The sequence below is a fragment of the Toxotes jaculatrix genome, chromosome 7 (assembly GCF_017976425.1).
Source record: "Toxotes jaculatrix isolate fToxJac2 chromosome 7, fToxJac2.pri, whole genome shotgun sequence".
NCBI lineage: Eukaryota > Metazoa > Chordata > Actinopteri > Toxotidae > Toxotes > Toxotes jaculatrix.
In genome coordinates this window covers 23,938,194-23,957,343 of record NC_054400.1, presented here as the reverse complement: position 1 = coordinate 23,957,343, position 19,150 = coordinate 23,938,194, and the positions used below count along the sequence as shown (strand labels likewise).

The 19,150-nt window shown below is 37.9% G+C and overlaps 1 protein-coding gene across 1 annotated transcript; it reads right to left on the bottom strand.

Moving 5' to 3' along the window:
* Positions 1-7,911: 7,911 nt before the first annotated feature.
* Positions 7,912-18,941, bottom strand: arhgap25 (Rho GTPase activating protein 25). The gene is made up of 11 exons (XM_041042527.1): positions 18,566-18,941; positions 15,675-15,877; positions 13,965-14,052; positions 13,557-13,670; positions 12,699-12,903; positions 11,357-11,489; positions 11,138-11,211; positions 10,769-10,890; positions 9,967-10,121; positions 9,112-9,659; positions 7,912-8,395 (listed from the first exon to the last, which is right to left on the bottom strand). The coding sequence occupies exons 1-11, from the start codon at positions 18,627-18,629 to the stop codon at positions 8,194-8,196; spliced, it is 1,908 nt and encodes a 635-aa protein (XP_040898461.1). The 5' UTR covers positions 18,630-18,941; the 3' UTR covers positions 7,912-8,193.
* Between the last annotated feature and the right edge of the window lie 209 nt (positions 18,942-19,150).

Below are 19,150 nucleotides of genomic sequence, written 5' to 3'. Positions count from 1 at the left end.
AAAGTCATACTTTAGTATGACCTCAAAATGTCATAAAAATGGTCATAGTATAGTAAGGCGTCAAAATCGTCCAAAAAAAGTCATACTTTAGTATGACCTCAAAATGTCATAAAAATGGTCATAGTATAGTAAGGCGTCAAAATCGGCCAAAAAAAGTCATACTTTAGTATGACCTCAAAATGTCATAAAAATGGTCATAGTATAGTAAGGCGTCAAAATCGGCCAAAAAAAGTCATACTTTAATATGACCTCAAAATGTCATAAAAATGGTCATAGCATAGTAAGGCGTCAAAATCGGCCAAAAAAAGTCATCTTTTTTTTTGGCCTCAAAATGTCATAAAAATGGTCATAGTATAGTAAGGCGTCAAAATCGGCCAAAAAAAGACATCTTTTTTTTTACCTCAAAATGTCATAAAAATGGTCATAGTATAGTAAGGCGTCAAAATCGGCCAAAAAAAGTCATCTTTTTTTTTACCTCAAAATGTCATAAAAATGGTCATAGTATAGTAAGGCGTCAAAATCGGCCAAAAAAAGTCATACTTTAATATGACCTCAAAATGTCATAAAAATGGTCATAGTATAGTAAGGCGTCAAAATCGGCCAAAAAAAGTCATCTTTTTTTTTGGCCTCAAAATGTCATAAAAATGGTCATAGTATAGTAAGGCGTCCAAATCGGCCAAAAAACGTCATACTTTAGTTTGACCTCAAAATGTCATAAAAATGGTCATAGTATAGTAAGGCTTCAAAATCGGCCATAAAAAGTCATCTTTTTTTTTGGCCTCAAAATGTCATAAAAATGGTCATAGTATAGTAAGGCGTCCAAATCGGACAAAAAAAGTCATCTTTTTTTTTGGCCTCAAAATGTCATAAAAATGGTCATAGTATAGTAAGGCGTCAAAATCGGACAAAAAAAGTCATCTTTTTGTTTGACCTCAAAATGTCATAAAAATGGTCATAGTATAGTAAGGCGTCAAAATTGGCCAAAAAAAGTCATCTTTTTTTTTGGCCTCAAAATGTCATAAAAATGGTCATAGTATAGTAAGGCGTTGAAATCGGCCAAAAAAAGTCATCTTTTTTTTTTGACCTCAAAATGTCATAAAAATGGTCATAGTATAGTAAGGCGTCAAAATCGGCCAAAGAAAGTCATCTTTTTTTTTGGCCTCAAAATGTCATAAAAATGGTCATAGTATAGTAAGGCGTCAAAATCGGCCAAAAAAAGTCATCTTTTTTTTTGGCCTCAAAATGTCATAAAAATGGTCATAGTATAGTAAGGCGTCAAAATCGGCCAAAAAAAGTAATACTTTAATATGACCTCAAAATGTCATAAAAATTAGTATTTAGTATGACCTCAAAATGTCATAAAAATGGTCATAGTATAGTAAGGCGTCAAAATCGGCCAAAAAAAGTCATCTTTTTTTTTGGCCTCAAAATGTCATAAAAATGGTCATAGTATAGTAAGGCGTCCAAATCGGCCAAAAAACGTCATACTTTAGTTTGACCTCAAAATGTCATAAAAATGGTCATAGTATAGTAAGGCTTCAAAATCGGCCATAAAAAGTCATCTTTTTTTTTGGCCTCAAAATGTCATAAAAATGGTCATAGTATAGTAAGGCGTCCAAATCGGACAAAAAAAGTCATCTTTTTTTTTGGCCTCAAAATGTCATAAAAATGGTCATAGTATAGTAAGGCGTCAAAATCGGACAAAAAAAGTCATCTTTTTGTTTGACCTCAAAATGTCATAAAAATGGTCATAGTATAGTAAGGCGTCAAAATCGGCCAAAAAAAGTCATCTTTTTTTTTGGCCTCAAAATGTCATAAAAATGGTCATAGTATAGTAAGGCGTTGAAATCGGCCAAAAAAAGTCATCTTTTTTTTTTGACCTCAAAATGTCATGAAAATGGTCATAGTATAGTAAGGCGTCAAAATCGGCCAAAGAAAGTCATCTTTTTTTTTGGCCTCAAAATGTCATAAAAATGGTCATAGTATAGTAAGGCGTCCAAATTGGCCAAAAAAAGTCTTCTTTTTTTTTGACCTCAAAATGTCATAAAAATGGTCATAGTATAGTAAGGCGTCCAAATCGGACAAAAAAAGTTATACTTTAGTATGACCTCAAAATGTCATAAAAATGGTCATAGTATAGTAAGGCGTCGAAATCGGCCAAAAAAAGTCATCTTTTTTTTTGGCCTCAAAATGTCATAAAAATGGTCATAGTATAGTAAGGCGTCAAAATCGGCCAAAAAAAGTCATACTTTAGTATGACCTCAAAATGTCATAAAAATGGTCATAGTATAGTAAGGCGTCGAAATCGGCCAAAAAAAGTCATCTTTTTTTTTGGCCTCAAAATGTCATAAAAATGGTCATAGTATAGTAAGGCGTCAAAATCGGCCAAAAAAAGTCATACTTTAATATGACCTCAAAATGTCATAAAAATGGTCATAGTATAGTAAGGCTTCAAAATCGGCCATAAAAAGTCATCTTTTTTTTTGGCCTCAAAATGTCATAAAAATGGTCATAGTATAGTAAGGCGTCCAAATCGGACAAAAAAAGTCATCTTTTTTTTTGGCCTCAAAATGTCATAAAAATGGTCATAGTATAGTAAGGCGTCAAAATCGGACTAAAAAAGTCATCTTTTTTTTGGCCTCAAAATGTCATAAAAATGGTCATAGTATAGTAAGGCGTCAAAATCGGACAAAAAAAGTCATCTTTTTTTTTTACCTCAAAATGTCATAAAAATGGTCATAGTATAGTAAGGCGTCAAAATCGGACAAAAAAAGTCATCTTTTTTTTTTTTACCTCAAAATGTCATAAAAATGGTCATAGTATAGTAAGGCGTCAAAATGGGCCAAAAAAAGTCATCTTTTTTTTTTGTCCTCAAAATGTCATAAAAATGGTCATAGTATAGTAAGGCGTCAAAATCGGCCAAAAAAAGTCATACTTTAGTATGACCTCAAAATGTCATAAAAATGGTCATAGTATAGTAAGGCGTCAAAATCGGCCAAAAAAAGTCATACTTTAATATGACCTCAAAATGTCATAAAAATGGTCATAGTATAGTAAGGCGTCAAAATCGGCCAAAAAAAGTCTTACTTTAGTATGACCTCAAAATGTCATAAAAATGGTCATAGTATAGTAAGGCGTCAAAATCGGCCAAAAAAAGTCATACTTTAATATGACCTCAAAATGTCATAAAAATGGTCATAGTATAGTAAGGCGTCAAAATCGGCCAAAAAAAGTCTTACTTTAGTATGACCTCAAAATGTCATAAAAATGGTCATAGTATAGTAAGGCGTCAAAATCGGCCAAAAAAAGTCATACTTTAATATGACCTCAAAATGTCATAAAAATGGTCATAGTATAGTAAGGCGTCAAAATTGGCCAAAAAAAGTCATCTTTTTTTTTGGCCTCAAAATGTCATAAAAATGGTCATAGTATAGTAAGGCGCCAAAATCGGCCAAAAAAAGTCATATTTTAATATGACCTCAAAATGTCATAAAAATGGTCATAGTATAGTAAGGCGTCAAAATCGGCCAAAAAAAGTCATCTTTTTTTTTGGCCTCAAAATGTCATAAAAATGGTCATAGTATAGTAAGGCGTCAAAATCGGACAAAAAAAGTCATCTTTTTTTTTGGCCTCAAAATGTCATAAAAATGGTCATAGTATAGTAAGGCGTCAAAATCGGCCAAAAAAAGTCATCTTTTTTTTGACCTCAAAATGTCATAAAAATGGTCATAGTATAGTAAGGCGTCAAAATCGGCCAAAAAAAGTAATACTTTAATATGACCTCAAAATGTCATAAAAATTAGTATTTAGTATGACCTCAAAATGTCATAAAAATGGTCATAGTATAGTAAGGCGTCAAAATCGGCCAAAAAAAGTCATCTTTTTTTTTGGCCTCAAAATGTCATAAAAATGGTCATAGTATAGTAAGGCGTCAAAATCGGCCAAAAAAAGTCATCTTTTTTTTTGGCCTCAAAATGTCATAAAAATGGTCATAGTATAGTAAGGCGTCAAAATCGGCCAAAAAACGTCATACTTTAGTTTGACCTCAAAATGTCATAAAAATGGTCATAGTATAGTAAGGCTTCAAAATCGGCCATAAAAAGTCATCTTTTTTTTTGGCCTCAAAATGTCATAAAAATGGTCATAGTATAGTAAGGCGTCCAAATCGGACAAAAAAAGTCATCTTTTTTTTTGGCCTCAAAATGTCATAAAAATGGTCATAGTATAGTAAGGCGTCAAAATCGGACAAAAAAAGTCATCTTTTTGTTTGACCTCAAAATGTCATAAAAATGGTCATAGTATAGTAAGGCGTCAAAATCGGCCAAAAAAAGTCATCTTTTTTTTTGGCCTCAAAATGTCATAAAAATGGTCATAGTATAGTAAGGCGTTGAAATCGGCCAAAAAAAGTCATCTTTTTTTTTTGACCTCAAAATGTCATAAAAATGGTCATAGTATAGTAAGGCGTCAAAATCGGCCAAAGAAAGTCATCTTTTTTTTTGGCCTCAAAATGTCATAAAAATGGTCATAGTATAGTAAGGCGTCAAAATCGGCCAAAAAAAGTCATACTTTAATATGACCTCAAAATGTCATAAAAATGGTCATAGTATAGTAAGGCGTCAAAATCGGCCAAAAAAAGTCATCTTTTTTTTTGGCCTCAAAATGTCATAAAAATGGTCATAGTATAGTAAGGCGTCAAAATCGGACAAAAAAAGTCATCTTTTTTTTTGGCCTCAAAATGTCATAAAAATGGTCATAGTATAGTAAGGCGTCGAAATCGGCCAAATAAAGTCATCTTTTTTTTGACCTCAAAATGTCATAAAAATGGTCATAGTATAGTAAGGCGTCAAAATCGACCAAAAAAAGTCATACTTTAGTTTGACCTCAAAATGTCATAAAAATGGTCATAGTATAGTAAGGCGTCAAAATCGGCCAAAAAAAGTCATACTTTAGTATGACCTCAAAATGTCATAAAAATGGTCATAGTATAGTAAGGCGTCAAAATCGACCAAAAAAAGTCATACTTTAGTTTGACCTCAAAATGTCATAAAAATGGTCATAGTATAGTAAGGCGTCAAAATCGGCCAAAAAAAGTCATACTTTGGTTTGACCTCAAAATGTCTTAAAAATGGTCATAGTATAGTAAGGCGTCCAAATCGGCCAAAAAAAGTCATCTTTTTTTTTGCCTCAAAATGTCATAAAAATGGTCATAGTATAGTAAGGCGTCAAAATCGGCCAAAAAAAGTCATACTTTAATATGACCTCAAAATGTCATAAAAATGGTCATAGTATAGTAAGGCGTCAAAATCGGCCAAAAAAAGTCATACTTTAGTATGACCTCAGAATGTCATAAAAATGGTCATAGTATAGTAAGGCGTCAAAATCGGCCAAAAAAAGTCATCTTTTTTTTTGGCCTCAAAATGTCATAAAAATGGTCATAGTATAGTAAGGCGTCAAAATCGGACAAAAAAAGTCATCTTTTTTTTTGGCCTCAAAATGTCATAAAAATGGTCATAGTATAGTAAGGCGTCAAAATCGGCCAAAAAAAGTCATCTTTTTTTTGACCTCAAAATGTCATAAAAATGGTCATAGTATAGTAAGGCGTCAAAATCGGCCAAAAAAAGTAATACTTTAATATGACCTCAAAATGTCATAAAAATTAGTATTTAGTGTGACCTCAAAATGTCATAAAAATGGTCATAGTATAGTAAGGCGTCAAAATCGGACAAAAAAAGTCATACTTTAATATGACCTCAAAATGTCATAAAAATGGTCATAGTATAGTAAGGCGTCAAAATTGGCCAAAAAAAGTCATCTTTTTTTTTGGCCTCAAAATGTCATAAAAATGGTCATAGTATAGTAAGGCGTCAAAATCGGCCAAAAAAAGTCATACTTTAATATGACCTCAAAATGTCATAAAAATGGTCATAGTATAGTAAGGCTTCAAAATCGGCCATAAAAAGTCATCTTTTTTTTTGGCCTCAAAATGTCATAAAAATGGTCATAGTATAGTAAGGCGTCCAAATCGGACAAAAAAAGTCATCTTTTTTTTTGGCCTCAAAATGTCATAAAAATGGTCATAGTATAGTAAGGCGTCAAAATCGGACAAAAAAAGTCATCTTTTTTTTTGGCCTCAAAATGTCATAAAAATGGTCATAGTATAGTAAGGCGTCAAAATCGGACAAAAAAAGTCATCTTTTTTTTTTACCTCAAAATGTCATAAAAATGGTCATAGTATAGTAAGGCGTCAAAATCGGCCAAAAAAAGTCATACTTTAGTTTGACCTCAAAATGTCATAAAAATGGTCATAGTATAGTAAGGCGTCCAAATCGGCCAAAAAAAGTCATCTTTTTTTTTTGCCTCAAAATGTCATAAAAATGGTCATAGTATAGTAAGGCGTCAAAATCGGCCAAAAAAAGTCATACTTTAATATGACCTCAAAATGTCATAAAAATGGTCATAGTATAGTAAGGCGTCAAAATCGGCCAAAAAAAGTCATACTTTAGTATGACCTCAGAATGTCATAAAAATGGTCATAGTATAGTAAGGCGTCAAAATCGGCCAAAAAAAGTCATCTTTTTTTTTGGCCTCAAAATGTCATAAAAATGGTCATAGTATAGTAAGGCGTCAAAATCGGACAAAAAAAGTCATCTTTTTTTTTGGCCTCAAAATGTCATAAAAATGGTCATAGTATAGTAAGGCGTCAAAATCGGCCAAAAAAAGTCATACTTTAATATGACCTCAAAATGTCATAAAAATGTTCATAGTATAGTAAGGCGTCAAAATCGGCCAAAAAAAGTCATCTTTTTTTTTGGCCTCAAAATGTCATAAAAATGGTCATAGTATAGTAAGGCGTCAAAATCGGCCAAAAAAAGTCATCTTTTTTTTGACCTCATAATGTCATAAAAATGGTCATAGTATAGTAAGGCGTCAAAATCGGCCAAAAAAAGTAATACTTTAATATGACCTCAAAATGTCATAAAAATTAGTATTTAGTATGACCTCAAAATGTCATAAAAATGGTCATAGTATAGTAAGGCGTCCAAATTGGCCAAAAAAAGTCTTCTTTTTTTTTTACCTCAAAATGTCATAAAAATGGTCATAGTATAGTAAGGCGTCGAAATCGGCCAAAAAAAGTTATACTTTAGTATGACCTCAAAATGTCATAAAAATGGTCATAGTATAGTAAGGCGTCGAAATCGGCCAAAAAATGTCATCTTTTTTTTTTTTACCTCAAAATGTCATAAAGTGGTCATTAATTTAATCAACAAAACAATCTGAAGAGCCGCTTGGGAGCCGAATGAGCCAGCTCTTTTTAGTAAGCCGAGCCAAAAGAGCCGGTTCTCTAAAAAGAGCCAGAATTCCCATCACTATTTGCTATGCTAGCTGCATGGCTCTGTGGGTTTCAGTGTTAGACCAGGCTAAAACACATCAACTTTTACAAACCATTAAGATGATTTATATTATACTTGTTAAACATCAGCATGTTAGTGTTGTCAGTGTGAACATGTTCGCATGCTGATGTTAGCATTTAGCTCAAAACATTGTCATGCCTCAGTGTTACAGAGCCTCAATCATGAATGTAGACTTGTTAACAAAGACCTGACGTATCAGGACACTGTTCAAGTTGTATTCATGTCCTTGACAGGACAGTGCCTCATTTCCATTTTCTTTCTCATTATTTTGGCTTTTTGCCTGAGTAAGGCAGTAATCAGTGGCTGCAATGATAATGAACATTTCTAATGGTACACTTATTTGTTAGTATAGAAAACAATGTATGAGGTGAAAGATTATTTCATGCATCAATAAAACACTTATGTTTGTGCAGCTTTATTAATTTATGACACGTATAACACATGCTATCTGTATTGTCCACCACTAATAGCTGAGAGGTTGTCCTCTCAGAGCACTCTATGCTGATGTTATCCTGCTTTGCATTTCCGTGGAAAATCATTTTTCGATTTTCAAGTTGCCTCTCCAGCAGGGAGAACAAACTTGAGGTGCAGTTTCTTAACAAACTTTTCTCACAGATACACACAAGTGAGCCAATATGTATCGTCAGAGCTCAAATGGAAGCAATCCAGTGCCTTCCCCCTGGAGGATGACAGTATTTTCCATAATCAGCCCCTGTGAAATTAGTTCTGTTAAGGCTAAGAGGATCATAAATCCATATACTAGTGAGTCTGAAAACGACTGTTAGGTGGGAGCTTGTGGCTTTCCGGTGAGAAACTGCTGAATGTCTCTTTGCAGCTCCTCGTTTCGTCTCTGGGCTTCGTCACGACTGCGCTCGGCATTTTTCAGGCAGATCTCCAGAGCGGCCATACGGCGACGCTCTGCCTCCAGAGCAGACTGGAGCTCTGCCACTGTGGCCTTCAGCTCCTTATTCTCCTGCTGCAGACTGAAAGAGACAATCAGAGACACAGAGCATTGAGACATACAGTGAAAAGTCCAAAAAGAAACTCAGCTAATTCTGGACACAATTTATGTCCTTGTATTCATCGCTGCAAAGAAAATGACTCCAGTCCAAAAAGATGTCAAAACCTTTACACTTTGTGTAATATTGAAACTTATAATGTCTTCAAATATGCCAGCAGCGGGATTTTATTTCATTTGTTTGCAATGAAAATCATGAATCAAGCATAATTTTCTTGATTCTAGTCCTCTAGCTTGTGTTTTATGCAAATATGGATGTTGAAGGCTGAATATGACACCAAATTAGTTGTTAAAATACACCTGGTGTGTAAGATTGAAGGTGTCCCATGTTTTCAGGAGTAACTCCTGAATATTAGAATTCCTTTTAACCTTTCAGTTGTTTCACTCCAATGTTGACGATGCTCCTCTTTGAGCTGGAGGTCTTCTATAGCTTATAAACTATAGAAGTTTTCAAAATGCTAAGGATACACTGAATATCTTAAGGTTATCAAGCTAAAATTGTTGCTGAAAAGATCACTGAGATGTTTCCTGCAGACTACATTATTAAAAAAATGGATTTTATGGCTTGTTACCTATTACCTTTAAAGGTAAAGGTTAGTGAGGGTCTGTGTGGTGGTAATACTAACACGTTTGTATTAAGGTGGTCACTGTGTCTCCATGTGACTCCTCAGCTGAACTCACCTGTCTACAAGCTGCTGGTTGTCTTTCTTCGGCTCAGACTTGCTGTTGACCTGCTGACCCGCTGAACTACCCAGTGTCAGGGTCTCTACACTCTTTTGATGGGACAGCATCCGGGCAGGCTGGGACTCACTGTTAGGTTTTTGGGAGCCAGCTGTTGAAGAACCTGTGTTGTCACTTACTCTTCTGGACATGAGCTTATCCTCTTCCTCCTTGGTACTAATCTTTGACCCCCCGAACAATGATCCTGAACTCCTGAGGTCCAGAATCTTAAAAATGTCCTCTGACAATGTCCCACTCTTCTCTTCCATGCTCTCCTGGATGCGACTCCACCGGTTGAGAGCCTCAGCCTTAGCTGCCATCCCGGTGAGGGGGCAATTAAAGGTGGGCAGGGTCTGAGTGCGTTTTCGGGGACTTCCAAGCCAGTCGTCTGTGGAAGGTGAGAGCGGCTCTGGAAGAAGGGTTTCGGGGCTGCAGTCTCCTCTGTCTGGACCTGGACTGTCATTGTCCTCTTCCTCCTCTGGGGACTCAGACAGAGATGCATCACCCATCTGAGATAAACACATAATGGAAGATTAGTTACAGAAGTACAAACTACATAGAAATCTTTATGAGCACAAGTTGAAATTGATGAAGCTGTAGCTCCCAGATCACCCAGGTACTACCAGTCCCTATGCCAGAGCATAGTAATAGTGCAGCAGAGTGTTTATTGGCCCAGCTGACGAAGTCAGTACTGTTCGCCAACTCTCACACTGGACACATTGCAACTTCTTCCCACCAAGACAAATCTTTGTCTTTGTAACACCAGAATATTCATTAAAAATAGGATATTAAAAACATTAGCAAGGCTAAATGTACCTCTGCAGACTCCCAGCCCACAAAGCTTCGGGGAGTGTTCTTCAGGCTCTCAGCTTTGTTGGAGGGAGGGGAGGGAAGCACGTCCTTGGAGAGAGGAAACAGAGTCTCATGCTGTCTGATCATCACTGTCATCAGCTTCTGGATCTGAGGAGTCGCTGCGAAGAAAAACAAACACAAATGTGAAAAGATTATGAACAAACTGTCTTATCTTTAGGTTCTTATGCAAATTCTTGATTCACTTTCTTCAGTCAAGTTCTGAATTACTTTCAGATTTCTGTTGCCTTTTTTTGTGCTTTTAATGCTATTTTGCACAGTCCAGATGCACAGACAACCTATATATCATTAATAGCTTAAAAAGAGCAGAAGCAGCATTACTGAGCTGGTAGGTAAAGTTTGTGGACTTGATGAAATAATACATACAAAGGCTATCTGAATGTGATGTGCCTTCCTGACTTATAAGGTTGTTTTATTTCACTAAATATGGTGTCTAAAAAAGGAAGGATGTAGTTACGTTGCAGTGTTGCCACATGTCATTGCTTAATAAAAATGATCATTGATCAAATCATTTGGACTCAGGTCACTTTCCAGATGCTGAGCGATGCAGGTTTCACAGCCAGCAGGTACATTCTCTGATTAGGTTGTTTTGGACCAAAATAATCAGATGCATCTACATAATGTCAAGGTCACAAGATAACACGTTTAATCACATCTATACAGCTTTTCACAGCTCATGGTATGGAGCAACATGTTTGTTATGTTTTTTTTGTTTTTCAGGATACATCAGTGAGTGATGTGTTCTCACCCTTCATCACAGTGATGGGGTCCTCTATCTGAGGTTTGAGGAGGTTGATCCCCATCACTGTAGCCAAGTTCTCCACATTCATCTTATTCACCTTGGAGTGCTGCTGCACCTCAAACAAAAACCTGAGAACAGTAAGACACGATGAGTATAATTAACAGATACAGCTGAGAATGTGTCAGGATAGGAAACTGATCTCAGAACAGCATGTGGTCAGTGTTTTTAGCCAGAATGACTCTGTGAGATCTGGTAGATATAGATACAGGCACAGTAAAATGTTTTGGTGAACAATTAGTGAGATGTCTTCTGTAACCACAAAGGACGTACTCTCTGGAGTGTCCCATAATGCTTTGTGCTGCAGCTTCTACTCACCGGCACACATAACTGAGAAGGTTGTAGTTGACTCTGGGGAGAAGAGCGATTTGTTTCTCCAACTTTTCCCAACCCTGAAAGGACACAGGAGACATAGACTGAAGGACACACACGCACACACTCAAAACACGACAGGACCTCTGCATCATGTACACACATACACGTTGGCATACACTCAGATGTGGACTTGTTGTAGTCTTTTTTTTTTAATAAACATACCTCTGTGCTGCTGCAATCCAGCAGGTTGGTGCAGTCCAGGAAGTCCTGGTACTGAGTCCAGGGCACCACAGGCTCTGGCAGCTCTCTGAGGTACAGCTTGAGCAGTGACGCCACTGTGTGGACATCTGTGTCACTGCAGACAATGGCACGTCTCATGAACATCCACTTAGAGCATAACTGACATTTATACCTTAAATACTCAGTGCTAGAAGTGTATAATATTGTCAGTACATGGAGGCAGTGCAATGGTTGCATTAGTTATCACAGGCATGCACTTTGCTTGATTTCATGCTGTGTACAGAGTCCTCTGACCTGGTTCTACAAATGCATGAATATGTATGTGGCTCTTCTGGGATAGTGCCTGTGAGCTTAGGGTTTTATCCATTTTTCCATCATGACAAGACCTGAGTAAATATTTTACTGAACTCAACGTTTACATGGTCAGTTGTAGTGTAAACACAGTTTTACATTTTAATATCCTCGGGTAAAGACAAAGTTCTCTAGGAATTTGCTGTTCGGGCCTCTGGGCCCAGTTTTGTATATTTAGCTGTGAACCAGGGCTGGATTCAATTGTGTTGCTTGGACTCTGCCAAGAATACAATTAAAAACAAAAACATTTTATATTCTTGTTTTATTTTTGGCCTGAAAAATGACATTAACCATCTTTCAGCTGCCCTTGCCGGATGAAACAGTCTGCTCCTTGACTCTGTTCACATTAGATTGCAGACAAACATGTTCAATTAACAGCGCTCTGTCAGAGGAGCTCGTCATGTTGAGTAATACAAACGTCCTCCTGTGTGCTTGTCAGAACAGGATGTGGTGTCGCTTTCAGCTCTGAGCACGCAGAAACCTATCAGCCTCTCTCTGTGGGCCTCTCTCTATCTCTCTCATCTCTCCTTGCTTTCGCAGAAAAAGAAAGCTGATGCTGTTGATTGACTGAGGTTAGGACATTTTCACCTTATTTAGCAGTGACCATCCTAAGCTTGTACATTTGCCAGCCAGGTTTAAAGATAGCTTAAAATGGTTTCCAAGAACGTTTTGGTCCGTTTAAGTTTCCTCATGTGTACTCTGTCAGTGTGACTAATGAGCCACTTTATAACCACTGACTCTTCACTATTTCCTGTCTATCTCAACAACGGGAAAACCCTTCTTCATATACAATATTTGCCTCACACATGTGCACAATACTGATTCAGCTGCTATTCACAGATACTTATAAGGAAATGTTCAAAACGTCTTAGAATCACTTTAAGTTAAGGGTATAATACTTATACCCTATAATAGGTTGTGTCATGAATATTTTTAATCAAATCATTCATGGCTCGACTCCGTGCAGTATTACCTGGGGAAGGACGGCCTCTCTCCTGCATCAAAGGCATCTCTGAACTGTTTGACAGCGTTGTCCTGCCCCGGCAGGCGGAAGATGCCCTCCTCATCCAGCCCGTGTTCTTTAATGAACTCCACACACTTCTGCACCAAGATTGGTACCAAGTGAGGCCCGAAGCGCTGCTCATACGTTACCGTGTCCATGAGACTCTTTCCAAACACTGTGGAGATGCAGAGAGGTACTACATGACATCTTTGACCAGCAACGCTTGTGCGGTATCATCAGAAAACATGTTACATACTCAAATCAACACAATTTTTATCTCTTTTATGTGGTGTTTGTGTCAGCTGTAGGGTGGTGCCCCAGCTGTTCAATAGCAAGTAAGTGTGTTTAGGAAATACACTTCATATAGCTTCATATTTGACAGAAATATATGAGAGTGGCATCAATCCTGTCATCTAATGCTTGATAAGAGAATTAATATGAGCAAAATTCCCACAACATTGAGCTACTGCTTAAAAACACTTGTCTTAAAAATATTTTCAAATGTTTTACATTGAGGGATTTTTGTCATACGGGTCATCACGTACAGGCTCTGTGTGATGACTCAGCAACAGAAGTACACAGAGTACATGCACTGTACCTTTCCGATGCATGACTATGTTGTATTTTATGTGTTGACATTTATGAAAAAGACAGTTCATATTTGTCAGTTAAGATTATATTTTACATGTGTAACCCAAACTTTATTCAGGTCAGTTACAGTGTCACACATAGTCTCAGGTTCTGTAACTTCATTTTATTTAAATTTTTTGCTAAATGGTTTCTGTTGTGGGGAAGTGACAGTTTTTATAACTTAAGATTTTACTGAACCTCCACTTGTCGGTACTCCTATGACTCTGCGTAGAGTGCGGACCCACTCCTCCATGTCACTCTGGGAGTTTGCCATGAACACATAGGGACATCGCTCTCTATCCCCAGTTGCACCTGTGAAATAGGTAATATTGAAAACTTAGCACAACACAACCTTGAGATATGACTGTCAGAAAATGCCAAAATCTACAAGAAGATTTCCACAGTACACTGAGATTGCTATCAATTCTTGGTATTCTTGGTCCTAACATACAGATAAGTTTTGTCCCGTACAGATAAATACGTGAAACCGACAAGACAAGGAAGACACAAGTCAACAAAGGCAGACTCCTTAAGACAGAACAAAATGTGATGCAAGGGATAGAAAAGTCTGTTTCGCCCTTGTTTAAAGGTTGATCGTGTGCTTACGTGGAATGATCTCAAAGAGGTACTTTCCGGGGTCATCTGAGTTTGGAGGGAGTTCGTTAACTTTGCTGAACCGTAGCTGGATGACCCCCTGGAGACCAAGACACAGGAGCACACACACACACACAAACAGAGGAAATGTAATGTAATATCCAAACCAGACCTTCTTCACATTGATAACCAACCACTAATATTTTCACTAATGTTTACGTTCATTCACAGATCACAACAGGCTCCTACTGAATTTAACAGGCTGTGTGATCTGTGTCTTGTGAATGTAGTAACAGTCTCAGCAGGTATTATCACTGCAGGTGGAGCGAGCTTTCTTTCACTGTGGCAAAAATGTGTTACAATGGCTTTTTAGAAGAAAATGCTCCCTGCTGACCTGGTTTGGAGTCTACCTATGTTCATTGTTCACATTACAGCATGTACTGCAGAGTGTACTGGGCTGCACACTTCTATCTCTCCCAGTCCCACTCCTTTAGTTCTGTTTCTGTTACACCAAGGCCAAAAGTGGCAATGACTCTTAGCTATTTGGAATAATGTCTAATCTAAAGAGTCTATCCATCAGGCGGCGGGTTTAGGGGGCATGTACCTGCCCTTGTTCACTGTCCCTGAATGAAATGATGGTTATTTTGTCTTTTGTCTTTTTTTTTTTTTTTTTTTACATTTTTGTGAAAACTCCTCTCCCCTTCCTGTTTCACTACCTCTCATTTCTTAACAGGAAGTACATTAGAAAGAAGGGACAAAAATGAAGAGAAGTGGTGAATAGAAACCAAACTTGGGACCATGAAATGACCTTGTCATGTTTTATACTTAAAGAAATGAAATGCCCATAGTTTCAAGGCCCAAAGCCATTGCATTGTTTATTTTTTCCATAATAATATATTCTACAAATTTGACAACACTCTCTGCATAGATGGTGACAACGCAGATAAGGGGTTTTACACATATATGTATGTATAGCCACCCCTGAAACTCCTACTAGTAATGACACCATGGGAGTGTCATGGTCTCATAGTCTTAGTGAGCTGCGTTTTTGGAAGTTTGTAAAATGCATTGCACAACATAAAAAGAGAGGATCAGCAACTTGCAGCATAAGAACAAAGAATATAGGATCTTGGCTGGATGGTGGATGAATGTTACAACTATGAGTGCAAACCAGTGGATTAGAAAAGGCATAAAAGTGCAACAAATCGGATTTTAAATGGCAGGAGACCTCTCTTGTGTGACCTCAAACATCATTCATTTTGTTTACAGGAAGTGTGCAAAGTTTCTAGCCACACAGCTAGAAATGTTTGTGGTGTTGATTGGAAATGAGAAATGGCCTATTTCTTATTGACCTCTAAATCAATCTACATATATACAAGACATTTGAACTAAAAAGCTCATGTTATGGAATTTTGTAATGTTGCAAACCTGCGTTATCTGTGCACTACTTCATGTTAAAGAAGTAGAACATCAACATGTAAATGATTTTGTTGACTGTCCTGTTGTCATGTATAAGTAACCGCATGCACCAAATTCAAAATGTTATTGTAGCCTTTTAATTTTGCAATATGTGACATTTTTATGAAATGATTTGGGGGGGGGGGGGGGGTGCATGTGTTTTATGCCAGAGAAGAACAAGAACAAAAAACAACAACAAAAAACAACAACAAAAAAAATCCATCATAATAAAAATAATAATAAACCACATTCCCAGTGTCTCACCTGGACAGTGGTCTCCTTGTCATCTTTGTGGTAGGTCAGTGTGCTTCCTCTCAACACAAAGTAACGCTGTTGCCAGTTCTTGACCAAAGACCTCTGTTGTTTCTTGAGCCAGCCGGCCTTCAGCGGCCTCTCCATGGACCTGGAGGAACGCGGTGAGCCCGAGCCGGGGCTTCCCTCTCCAGGTATCACACTCTTGGATCGTGCTGCCAAATACCACAAGATAGCAGCTGGAGAAAATTTTAAGAACAACCGCCAATGTGCTGTGTCACATTCGAAACTGTGAAACACTACCAAAACATCAGCGATACTCAACTGCAGCAGAGCACTTCCCCTTTTTGAAATGAGTTTGCATCAGCCTATCAAGGTTGAGAGACCTGCTCAATGTAGTCTATTTTTGTTCCTCACACACTGAGGCTGAAAGGAAACTGCTGGCCAGAGCTGTCCAGTTTCCTGTGGAAGGTGCATGAATGCAGCTGTGATTCGTCTACACAAATAAGACTGTCTGCAACATACTGACCATCACACAAAAAGCTAGAAAGGCCAGGCATTAGATTTTATGACTTTAGACTTAACGTGAAGTGAAACTGGCACAAACAAATGTCACCTTATTCTGAGGTTCTTTTAAGAATGTCACCCATGACTGACACTTGAATTCTGTGAGTGTGAGAGGCCATGACGGGGAAGTTTAATGGTGGGAAGAATGAACAGAGGTAGAGGTGTACGTGGCCCAGAGAAAACACAGTCAGATGGAGACGGTCTGAGTAACACGCAGGGTGGTAGGACTGCAGAGATAGCCTGATCAAGATTGAGCCCTGTTGCTCAGTTGTTCTTAAATTCACTGTGTCTTCTTAAGCAAGATGACAGAGGAGAAGAGAAGAAGAAGGGCTGCACTGGGGTAAACAGGAAGCTGCCACAAAATTGCCGGAAGTCCAGCGACACTTTGAAGGTCTTCACCAACAAGCATGAGAGTTCTTTGGTCTAATTTTACTCGCATCATCCTCCCTCGATTAGTGGAAAGTTAAAGTGCTGTTGAGGAACCTTGAGCCCACACACAGAGAGATCAATGTCACACCACACCCTCAGCTGAAAAACACACAGTTCCTTTAAACAGGCCTTAATTCATGGTGAGCCAGGAGCTCCTCAGCTCCTCAAAGATGTGTTCAATGGTCACCATCAAAAGGAACCGATGCTGTAAGTGCAACGCTTTCACGTCAAGATGGCTACAGTGGAGAAAGATATCCAGGATTTCCTGCCAACTGTGGAGACTTTTATATAAATACCAGAACGACAACTTAAAATATTTCTCACGTCAGCAGTTAAATATTCACCTAAAGAAAAATAGCTCAGATGAACATGCCTGAATTTTCATGATTTCGCACAATACGTAATGGATAACCAGATCAAGATTTGTTTTTACTTCCTAATGCATCGTGATCAGGAAACGCTCAGACATGACTGACTTTATATTTAAAAGAAACATTTAGTGTCAAATGAAAAGTTCAACATTTTCTATCTCTCAAAAAAAAGCATATTTCCTAAAATATTAAACTATTCCTTCTGTTTCACATGAAGCAGTGTATGGAAGGAGTTTATTGCATCAAGAAGAATTAAAGTCTGGTTTGTGAGCTGTAAGTTTACATTCATTTCTCTACACTGGTTTGCGCATGTCCTTTCATGTCTTCACGAAGTTACAGATGCAGAGCGATTGTGCACACACATGCGTTGTACACACGTCACACACACACCCACGTACTGTAAATATGGGCACAGTTACATATAGTCAGCAACAAAGTCAGAGCTTTGCAGAAACTGAGCTCATGCATCAGTTTCCTGAGAAAGACTGCATCACTCCCTTTCCAGGGTAGAAAACCTTTCATCTGTCATGGTCCACAAAAAAAAAAAAAAAACCCACCTCAAGGTAAATGAATTGTGAAGGGGTCACCAGCACTCAGGAAGACAGCATGATTAGTAATAGCAGCTGATATTCAGTTGGCATGAAGCAGAGAAAATAAATGCACTGCAGGCTGCTACTTCCTTTCATGTTGCTGAACACCCAGTAACACTGATTCTAAAACTGATTAGAGCAGGAGCAGATATGATGCAGGTAGTGAACAATAGCAGGACTGTCCTGTGGAGCATTTATCCATTCACCGCTTGTGTGCAAACCTCTTTTATCCGATGGATGCAACTGTTGTGCCATCTGAGCCAGTGAGGAAATGAGGCATGTTATTGCACTTACTCTACCCTATGCAAACACCGGTAAGCATAGTATTAGTAAGTCTAGACTGCTGTGCAGTAACCTTAAAATACATGACTGCACATAGTTTTGCATGTACACACACAAAGGTTGGTCAATGTCTTATTTCAACAGCTGCGCATTACTTAAGTGGTTTAAGCGCTTGAAGGTTTTGAATGTCAAGCTTTATCATAGCACTATACAAGTCATTCTATTTTAGATGACAGTGATTTGTGTCCATAAATAGGTCAGAAAACAATTCTGGTTACAGTTACCATTTAGCAAGCAACCACCAGCGTGCTCAAAAAACCCATAGTGAGAAAAGAAGGTGCAGAGCGGTCACCAATTGTTGTCAGATTCATTTATCAGGTATCAGAATGATGGTCCCTCAATTATACTGTAAATACAATTATACGCAAAAAGTAATGTTCTTGAAGAAGATGAAAAACACAAATAAAAAAACTTTATGTAGAATTTTTTTTCATCGCTGGTGTTATGGAAAACGAGGAATCCTGGTTTATTTTACCGTTTACATCCCTTCAGATAACAGCCTCAGATAAATATCCAAACTGTAAAGTGCCCAAAAAAAAAAGTGAAGTGTGAAAGTTCTGCATCCACGCTGCTGACAGTGAACGCAGCACAATCACTGGCTTACCTATCCTAGATGTCTCAGCCTTGAAGGTGCTGAAGTCCCAGTTGCGAGGTAGTTTCAGAGACATTGTCCTTAACTCACAGGACAGGTCAGCGGGTCATTTCACAGATACACCCCACTGGAGCACACACACAAACACACCCATAAACACACACACACACACATTGATACACACTCGTACACTAAAACTGGAGATATCGCAGATCACACTTCCTACTTCCTGTGTGTTAATTTTTCTTCTTCTTTTTTCTAGCCCTTCAAAACACGTCCCCTCACGCTGGCTTTACTTCCATGTTCATACTTGTTCTCATCAGAGTGCTGTGTAAATGGCTTCCAGGTTGATTCACTCACAAGTCTCAGGGTTTCATGTAGTGGGGAGTAATGACTATGACTAATGTTCGCTGGTGAAAGAAAAAAAAAAACGATAGGGTGTCTTAAAGGAAATGGGTTTCACCTCTTGGTTTGACTCCTTCAGTAAGGATGTTGCTTCACAGCTCAGGTTGCATGAGACAGGAGGCTGCAGCAGAGTCTCTGAACATACATAGATGTGTTTAACGCCAAAGCTTGAGGTGCCATGTGCTGACCCTA